Genomic DNA, 10,322 nt, shown 5'->3' on the forward strand with positions numbered 1-10,322 from the left:
TTAACTGTGAAGACGTCTTCCAACCATTTTTTAGCCGTGGCATCCAAAAACCTTTTTAAAGCGATCTCTTATAACACTGTCAAACTCTTAATACATTGCTGGGAATACATAATGCTGTAACCCCCATTGTAAGGTAAGGGATTTTGCAGCGCTGGCTGAAGGTATTTTAGGACTGGAAGGGGAACCAAGGCTGAACGTAAATCGGCTGGGCGACAGAGGCAGAGCTGCTGGCAAGGTGAGGTGAGTGCTGATTTTTGCCTTTCCTAAAACTGCTGGGGAGTATTAACTGAGGTTGCTGTGAGAGGACTGTGTTTGAGGGAGAGTGGGTGCTTATAGCCTGATTGTAGCCTTCTAAAGAGGTCAGTATTCAAGAGTGGTATGCCCCTCTCCATCACCTCATTTAGCGCAATGACCGTCTCATACACCAAATCCCTAAACCTCCACAACCTTGACATTATTATCACGGGCAAAATGTCCTGTATTTTAAAAAGAGCCGCTAAGTTTTGTCTTAGGCCCTTATGAATGACAATACCATCCAATTTCTGAAGAGCTCCTCCTGTGACACATGAAGTTGCCTTGTACTGAATCAGGCTCTTGGTCTGTCAAGGTCAGTATTGTCTACTCAATCTGGCAGATGCTCTCCAGGGTCTCAGGCAGAGGTCTTTTGCATCACCCACTGCCTGGTCCTTTCAACTGGAGAGCCCAGGGATTGAACCTGGGACCTTCTGTATGCCAAGCAGATGCTCCACCACTGAGCCACAGCCCTTCCTGCCTTTTCCTTTCCTCTTATCCCCCAGGATGAGGGCCCCCCAACCCGGGACCGCTTAAGACACTAACAGCATCGTCCTAAATATGTAACTCCTGGAAGCAAGTCTTACTTTATTGCTCTCAGATAAGTGTGTGTAGAATCGAAGACCAAGCAACGAGCCTTGCAAATGTGTGGAAGACACTGGAGGCTCATTCTGCAGCCCGTGTGCTCTCCTGCTGACAACCACCTGGCTACTGAGACGAGGAAGCAGCAGCAGAGGAGGAAGGGGGGCTACAAGATATGCAGCTCAGGGATGCTCGTAGGTAACCCACGTTCCAGTCCCTCTGACAGCAGGTATTTCAAGCTGCGGAAACCCCCCCCCCATTAACCTCAAGCCAGTGGCTCTGCTCACTTTCCGGCAGCAGAGGGCAGGTGCTCAAGAGTTGCCGGTGGCACATGAAAGAGCTCCCAAGATGTGGAGTTTATCAAAATGTACACATGTGAGTTCTGACCATGCCTCCGGGAAGCAAATTCCAAGAGTGAAGACTTTTTTTTTTTGGGGGGGGGGCTTTCAGTAAAGAGAAGGCAGGTCTGCAGCCCGACCAAATTCAGTCCAAAGAGCTCAACTGAAAACCTTTGATCAAGTATCAAAAGGAAAAGCACACCAGCACATTTTAACCCAAAGTTTCTTGCAAAGAAAACACATGTTAAAAAAAAGACTTTAGAACAGGAAAGGGAGAACAAAGTCTTTCACGGCTTTGCCCAAGCTTTACTGTGATGTCTCCATGCTTATTTAGAAGACCAATTTGTGAGGATAGACACCGTTGGAGAGTGAAAAGGTTGACCGCAGGTAGCCGCGCAGCTGAGTCGTCTTCTTGACGATGGGGAGAACCTGAGAGTCCACAGCCTTCTGGTCAGCCTTGCGTCGCTCCGTCACCTCGTATTTCTGAGAAAGCAGGACAGCCATTTCTTTAAGGTCCCTTTGAGAAAAGGACTCGCGATCCCGCAATTAGAGTGAACCCCAAGCCTGGGGAACCCGCCCACAGCCCATTTCTCTTCTGCTGCTTTCAATCACTGCCTGTTTCCCCGAGTGGGATCCTACGAGCTACTCTGGGAATTATCGAAAGACTTGGGTGTGCCCTGAGGGATTTTTAATTGGCTTTCAACAGCAAAATCCCACCCACCCCCATCAAACATCATGGAAAACTCCCCTCTGTTCAGGTCTGTCCTAAAGCCCCCTGGGCAAGGAAATGAACTGATTTCGGTTCTTTGAACTCTCCAAGGATACTGGCACAGAAACAAATGCACCATATACCAGGCGACCACCTATGTAAACAGCCATGACTGGCAATAGGGGGCACAGGACACACAGGAACCCCAAAACAGCACTGAGAGACAGCCTCAGTCCCCCAACAGTCTATGCTGAAGGGCAGAAGCTAAGGAACTCTTGAAGCCAGTCAGATTCTGCAGGACAGATTTCGTATCCAGCAGCCCAAGAATGGCTGAAGATGGCACAGACTGGGCATTCTCTCTCAAAACTAATCCCCTCTGCTCTGCAGGGGCCAGTCTTTGCTAAGCTCCCTGGCACAGAAGCACCAAGTGCCAGGAGGTTCTGCTCACTTGCCAGTGTGACTGCCCCTCAGAGGACGGCAAGAGGCTCTTGGTATTGCTATAGAGTCCAACACAACCCATTCTTGCTTGCCCATCTCAGGGCATCAGACCAACCTTCAAGGGAACAACAGCCTGAAAACCCAACCCCTCCCAGACTGACCATGCCTTTCACAGTGACTATACTACAATCTAACTCCATAATGAAAACCAGTCACCAACCGCCCCCCCCCACAGCCCACACACCTCTTTCTCAGTGTCAAAGATTTCACCCTCCTGGTGTTTGGGTTTGCGCAGCCGCTTCTTTTTGAAGTAAAGATCGCTGAGGTGCTTGGGAATTTTTACGCCAGAGATGTCGATCTTGGTTGTGGTGGCGATGACGAACTTCTGGTGAGCCCTGCGCAGAGGTACGCGGTTGATGACCAAGGGCCCTGGGGGCAAAGAGGAGACACAGCCGGTGACACAAGGGCCCCAGGTGCTGCCAGGAAAGCCACAGCCCACTGCTCAGAAGAATCATAGAGTTGGAAGGGACCACCAGGGCCATCAAGTCCAACCCCCTGCACAATGCAGGAAATTCACAACTACCTCCCCCCTCCACACCCCTAGTGACCAGAAGATGGCCAAGATGCGTTCTCTCTCACTATCTGCTTAAGGTCATAGAATCAGCATTGCTGACAGATGGCCATCTAGCCTCTGCTTCAAAACCTCCAGGGAAGGAGCACTCACCCCCTCCCGAGGAAGCCTGTTCCACTGAGGAACCACTCTGACTGTTAGAAAATTCTTCCTAATGGAAACTCTTTTGATTTAATTGATTTAAAGTCTGACCTTCTGGGGCAACAGAAAACTCGGCACCCTCCTCTATGTGGCAGCCCTTCAAGTGCTTGAAGATGGTTATCATACCCACTCTCAGTCTTCTCCTCTTCAGGCTAAACATACCCAGCTCCTTCAACCTTTCCTCATGAACTTGGTCTCCAGACCCCTCACCATCTTTGTTGCCCTTCTCTGGGCACGTTCCAGCTTGTCTACATCTTTCTTAAGAAGAAGAGTTGGTTTTTATATGCTGACTTTCTCTACCACTTAAAGGAGAATCAAACCAGTTTACAATCACCTTCTCTTCCCCTCCCCACAACAGACACCCTGTGAGGTAGGTGGGACTGAGAGAGTGTGACTAGCCCAAGGTCACCCAGCTGGCTTCATGTGCAGGAGTGGGGAAACAAATCCAGTTCACCAGATTAACGTCCGCCACTCATGAGGAGTGGGGAATCAAACCTGGTTCTCCAGGTCAGGGTCTGCCGCTCCAAACCATCGTTCTTAACTACTATGCTGGCTCTCAGCTAGGTAAGAGGCAGCTTCCCTGCCATTCAACACAATAATAGCTCCAATGTAAACCAGCTAACATCCACAGAGACGAACTGTGCTCAATGAGTAAATGCACTCCCCTTGGGAAACATAGAATCATAGAGTTAGATTCATGCAGGTCATCAAGTCCAACCCCCTGCTCAATGCAGGATCAGCCTAGAGCAGCGGTTTCCCTCTGCGAATCATCTCCTAGTGCTTTGTGAAGTGATTGGATAGAAAAACACTACTGTCATTCGGTTTAGTATATAGGTGCTAGGTGAAAATTAGTGCTCCCTGATTAATTTCTCTCTCAAAAGGTTTGGGAACCGCTGGCCTAGAGCATCCCTGAGAAGTGTTTGTCCAGCCTCTGCTTAAAGACTGCCAGTGAGGGGGAGCTCACCACCTCCCTAGGGAGCTGATTCCACTGTTGAAAAACTCTTAAAGTAACCCACCCACCCCAATATCCAGCTGGTGCTTTTCCGCCTGCAATTTAAACATGGCGCATTATGAAGCCATCTTATACCAAAGTACACTAAGGCTCCATCACATTCAACATCGTCTATTCCAGCTGGCAGCAGCCCTTCAAGGACGTGGACAAAAGAGGGTTTTCCCAGCAATGTAGTCCTACAGATGCCTGGGGTTGTTTAGGGCTGTTTAGCTTGGAAAGAAGGTGGTCAAGGGGAGACATGATAGGGGTCTATAAAATTATGCATGGTGTGGAGAGTGGACAGGGAGAAAAGCTTCTCTCATAATACCAGAACGTGGGGTCATCTGCTGAAGCTGGAGGGTGAGAGATTCCAAGCAGATAAAAGGTAGTATGCCTTCACACAAGGCATAGTTAAATTGTGGAACTCCCTGTCCCAGGATGTGGCGATGGCAGCCAACTTGGAAGGCTTTAAGAGGGGAGCGGACATGTTCTTGGAGGAGAAGGCAGTCTATGGCTACTAGTCAAAATGGATACTAGTCGTGATGCATACCTATTCTCTACAGTCTCAGAGGAGCATGCCCATTATATCAAATGCTGTAGAGCACAAGCAGGAGAATGCTGTTGCAGTCATTTTCCTAGAGGCACCTGGTTGGCCCCTGTGTGAACAGACTGCTGGACTTGATGGGCCTTGGTCTGATCCAGCACGGCCTTTCTTATGTTCTTATGTTGAACCTGGGACCTTCTGCGTGCCGAGCAGGTGCTCTACCACCAAGGCAGACAAAGAAAAACTAAGCAAGGTGCAGCACCAGGCTGACACCAGAAGAGCAGCTTACCAGTCACCAGCAACAGTCCGCTCCCTAGCTGCTTCAGGAAGACCACGCGCTGGAAATACAAGAAAAAGGGTTGGTCAGAGCTTAGTGAGATAAGAACGCAGCAGGGGACTGCTCAGCTGTGAAGGAGAGGATGAAAGCGCCTTGTCCGGTCTCCCTCACCTTGCCTCGGTGGCGGCCGGTGAGAAGGATCAGGATTGTTCCCGGGGTAATGGAGGCCCGCAGCTTCCTCTTATGCAGGGCGAAATTCTTTTTGCCGTGACTCAGGAGTTTACGTGGAACATCTTCCGTTGGGTAGTATCTGGGCTATCAGGATTTAAAAAAATGGCAACGTGATGTGAAACTCCAAGAATCCCCATTCAGTACAAGAGGCTGAAGATCACCCCAGCCATTGGGACTGTGGGTACCTGGAGTTGAACCCTCCCCCCCCACCAATGCGTTTTGTTGGCTCCTAAGTGTTTAATTGTGAGTCACAAAGTTCAAATCATTTTCAATTTCTATGCAAGTTTCCTAAGATCTTCGGCATAAAAAGTTTCCTGTAGGATGGAAGAGAAGGACTTGTTTGATAAGCCCATCCCTCCTCTCTCATTATAACCCCTAAAGAGTACTGCTGGAGATCCCTTGCCGGACATATCCGGCTGTCCTCAACCAGAGCCAGGGCCTTTTCGACCCTGGCACCAGCCTGATGGAGCTTTTTCTCAAGTGAGACCCGGGCCCCGTGGGACTTGGTTCAGTTCCACAGGGCCTGTAACACGGAGACGTTCCACCAGACCTATGGATTGCATTGTGCAGGGGGGGGTTGGACTAGATGACCATGGTGGTACCTTCCAACTTTATGATTCTATGGTTGAGGGCAGCTACAGTTGTACACCGGTAGGCCTCCCTGCTGGCCACTGTCAGGAAATTATCCCCTGCTGGTTATTTCTCTGCTGTCCTGTTATACTACCACATTTGACTATTGCTCCTGCTGAACATCTCGTTAAGGGAGAATTGAAGGCGCCGTCTTTTAAGTATTTTAGACGTGTTGTTAATTTCCAGTTTTAGAGTTATATTGGATATATATGTTGTTATGACACAGAATATTGTTAGCCGCTCTGAGCCCGACTTGTTTGGAAACAGCGGGATAAAAATCAAACAAATAAAAAAATAAAAAATCCACTCCTCTCAGAGAATGCTGCTAAGCACAGACACAGTGACTTGAGCGTCAGAGCAAGACTGGGAAGAGTTCAAATCCTCTCTGCTCGCTGAGTGACTTTTGACCAGATACAACACTGAGCCTAGTTTTGATTCACATGCACTACAACCCCGGATGTGCAGAAGTCAACTGGAATGTGCACTCAGAAGTTATCTGGCAGGTCTTTGACTTCAAGGACACAGCCTGCCATATTAAAACAAGAAAAACAAAATGTCACCATCCCAGGGACTATAACTTCAATGCAAGAACCAGACACTGAACTCACACCAACAATGCCTTCTTAGTCACTTACTGCTCTTAGAGCCACCAACGCACCAGCATGTGCAGAGTCCTTCCCAAATAACCCAGCCCCGAGCAACCTCCACAGATACTTTTCCCCTCCCTTTCTGCATATATCCTGCTTGTATCCTGGCTACCTGCAGACATGACTGACAACAGGAAATGGCCATGACCAGAAGGCTGATTTCAGCCGGGCTCACACCTAAGATCACCACCACTTTCACTAGCCATCCTGCTCACGCATTACAAGAACCAGTCATCTGGGATCGAACAGCCAACTTCTCAAAAGCTTCTTTGCCTGGTGGAGAGACCTTATACCCTGGGGCAAGTGGCTATTCAGAAGCAGATACCTGTTATTAACATATGAATACAGCCCTTTTAAAAAAGACATGTTGAGCGCAGACTATCCACAGTCCTGCACCATTTTGACTTTGGGCTAAGACTTCTTACCATTTTGCGAAGTTTGACCAGCCTGTTGCCTCCATTCTTATCCCCGCCAACAGGTTTCCTGGTTGTGGCTGGATCCTTCTCTCGCTTTTTCTTTTCTATCTGCAGACAAAACACATGTGAACATTAAAACCCTCGAAAACAAACGCTTTGCACAAAGAACAAACCTTGCCGGCTCCGTCCAAATGTTTGCCTCGTCCAACATGTTTGCCCGAAATGCAGCCAACCAAAAGCCATTGGGAAGATTACAAGAGAGGGATCCCAACAGCTCTTCCCTCACTGTTTGTCCCAACATGGAACATTTACAGATACACTGGTTTTGAACACTGGTTTTGAACATGGAAGTCCATTTAGCTGCTGTGGCTAACTGCTGTCAGCAGACCTCTCTGCCACCATGAATACGTCCAGTACTTTGCAAAAGCTGCTGGGCCCTAGAAGCCAGTGCTGCCTCTGGGGAAAGAGAATTCCACGTGTTACGCTCAAGCTTCCTTTACTCCGAGGAGCTCCTGAACCTCCCCTACCTTTGTTTCCGGAGCCTTGTACTTGCGCTTGTACATGGCCTTTCTGGCGTACATGGCCGATCGGGAATACCGCCCAATCCCCCGGGCCAGCACGGGGTTGCGGCTGGTATGGCATTTCCGAACCCTCTTCGCTTTTTTCTCGTCCGCCATCTAACCAACAGAAAATTGAAGATTAATGACTTGTAAAAGGGAGGGGGGGGAGAGTGAAGAAGAAACTGAGGACAATTCAGCACCTTCCAACAGCGTGCCCCCCCCAACCCCTCATAGCTATACAGACTTCCTCCAAAGGGACTCCCGCTAAGTTCAACAGCACCTAATTCCCAAATAAGCACAGGCAGAAGTTCAGCCTTACTCTCCCAGTAACACAGTCCAGAAGAATTAACTGGGGCCAAATATATTATGGGTAGCCCACCTGCCAATCACAGAACCATAAAGTTGGAATGCGACCGCCAGGGTCATCTAGTCCAACCCCCTACACAATGCAGCAAATTCACAACTACCTCCCCCCCAACCCCAGTGACCCCCTACTCCATGTCCAGAAGATAGCCAAGGTGCCCTCTTGTTGTTGCTGTAAGGACAGAGTCCTAAGACCTGCTCTCTCCAGGGGCTGCAGCACATTTTCCAAAATGGGTCATTTAAGCAGTAAAGTCAATTGCAGGTCAGTCATGGGGCCATTTCAGAGTCCAGTATAGAAACTGGCCCTCTTGTCCACATCTCTCAACAGAGAAGAGAACCCCCACCCAGGATGGTAACCCAAGCGGGCGGGGATTTGAACCCCTCCCCCAGTTCAAGCCCAGCTCATCAATAAGAGACCACCCATAAACAGCCATTGATCGCCATCAAGAGGAGATAACAAGGTGACCAAAAGGGGGGAAAGGAGAGAGAACCAGGAGCTGGTTGAGACGGCTCGAAGTGTCCTTCAGACACAAGACCCACTTTGTGGACAACCTCTGAGGAGCTGCCTCTACCAGCCCCAGAAAGGTATAATCTCAGGCGCCTGCATGGTGCAAAGAGGAAGGCCCGTCGCTGGCAGCAAGGAATACACGATGAAGGCTTGGTTCACACATGCAGAAGAGGGGGCGAGAACAGACGGGGCCGCTTCGAATGGCAGGTGCCAGGCGTTTTATTGCTTATTGACATCGTTTACATACAGTCCCTCTTTCCCCCCGTGCAAACAGAAAACCAGCCCCTAGACGCATCTCATCCCTTCTGTCTGCTCAGCTGGCTTTCTACTCTCGGGGAGCTTTTCGTTTTGAAGCGGGGGGGGGGCCTCCCAAAAGGTCCCTCCCCCCAGCGCTACACGAAACGGCAGCGCGGAGCCCCGCCCGGCGCTCTGCCCCCCCCTTGCATGTGTGAACTGCGCCTGCCACGCGTCTTCTCCTTGGGAAAGAGGCCGCCAACGGGAACATTCAGCCATTCCACCACCGCCGCGGCCAACATGCCACGCGGGACCGGTCGGAGCCCCGCTGGAGACAGCCGGCTTCCCAGTCAGAGCGGCGGCCTGGCCTGGCCTGGCCTACCCTCCCTCCGCAGCGCCGCCGCCACGCTCCATAATAGCCGCGCACCGCCCGCCAGGCGTCCCCGAACCAGCCCGCCCACGTCGGGAGAGCGTCCGGCGCTCCCCGAAGGCGGATGGCGGCGGATACCGACTCCCGGTCTTGGCTGCGAAGCTGTCGGAGGCCGCCATTCTTACCTTCGGAGAAGGGAAAAGGAGGCAATATCCGGGAACCCGCCCCTAAAGAGAAACGGATGTGTGACGTTTCGCGGGCTGCCCCCTAAGCCCTCTGGGAGATGTAGTTTCTATAGCCCTCTATTAATGCCATTGTATTCCCTATTGCTACGTATGGACTGCCAAAAAAACAAATCAGTGGGTTATAGATCAAATCAAGCCTGAACTGACCCTAGAAGCTAAAATGACTAAACTGAGGCTGTCGTATTTTGGTCACGTCATGAGACGACAAGAGTCACTGGAAAAGACCGTCATGTTAGGAAAAGTAGAGGGCAGCAGGAAAAGAGGAAGGCCCAACAAGAGATGGATTGACTCAATAAAGGAAGCCACAGCCTTCAATTTGCAAGATCTGAGCAAGGCTGTCAAAGATAGGACATTTTGGAGGGCTTTCATTCATAGGGTCACCATGAGTCGGAAGCGACTTGACGGCACTTAACACACACACACACACATGTATGGGTGTGACAGCTGGACGTTGAAGAAAGCTGATAGGAAGAAAGTAGATTCCTTTGAAATGTGGTGCTGGAGGAGAGTGTTACGGATACCGTGGACTGCCCAAAAACAAAAAAACAAATCAGTGGGTTCTAGATCAAATCAAGCCTGAACTGACCATAGAAGCTAAAATGACTCAACGGAGGCTGTTGCACTTTGGTCACATTATGAGAAGACAAGAGTCACTGGAAAAGACAATCGGGCTAGGAAAAGTTGAAGGGAGCAGGAAAAGAGGAAGACCCAACAGGAGATGGATTGACTCTATAAAGATAACTCACAGTCGGTAGCCGTGTTAGTCTGTCTGCAGTAGTAGAAAAGGGCAAGAGTCCAGTAGCACCTTAAACACTTTAAAGTCTTTAAGGTGCTACTGGACTCTGACTCTATAAAGGAAGCCCTGGCCCTCAATTTGCAAGATCTGAGCAAGAAAGATAAGGATAGGACATTATGGAGGACACTGATTCATAGGGTCGCCATGAGTTGGAAGTGACTTCACGGCACTTAACACACACATAGTCAACGGTCCGAGGTGTTTGACATGTAAGAGGGGAAAATGAAGTGTAAGTGGAACGAAGGGGAACAGGCTAGCTTGCTGCCATGTGAAAATATAAGTCTCGCAGGGACAAACCTTTGGCACCACTCTTCTGGACCGACAAGCAAGAAGCAAGAACGACGTGGTTCTTTAAAAGCAAGGGAGATTTATTTCAGGGG

General features: G+C 49.9%; 1 protein-coding gene across 1 annotated transcript; it reads right to left on the reverse strand.

Moving 5' to 3' along the window:
* Window positions 1-1,502: 1,502 nt before the first annotated feature.
* RPL6 (ribosomal protein L6) lies at window positions 1,503-9,149 on the reverse strand. Its single transcript, XM_056859265.1, has 7 exons — window positions 9,087-9,149; window positions 7,394-7,543; window positions 6,876-6,974; window positions 5,114-5,257; window positions 4,955-5,003; window positions 2,603-2,787; window positions 1,503-1,694 (listed from the first exon to the last, which is right to left on the reverse strand). The coding sequence occupies exons 2-7, from the start codon at window positions 7,541-7,543 to the stop codon at window positions 1,542-1,544; spliced, it is 780 nt and encodes a 259-aa protein (XP_056715243.1). The 5' UTR covers window positions 9,087-9,149; the 3' UTR covers window positions 1,503-1,541.
* Window positions 9,150-10,322: the final 1,173 nt, after the last annotated feature.

The sequence above is a fragment of the Euleptes europaea genome, chromosome 13 (genome assembly GCF_029931775.1).
Source record: "Euleptes europaea isolate rEulEur1 chromosome 13, rEulEur1.hap1, whole genome shotgun sequence".
NCBI lineage: Eukaryota > Metazoa > Chordata > Lepidosauria > Squamata > Sphaerodactylidae > Euleptes > Euleptes europaea.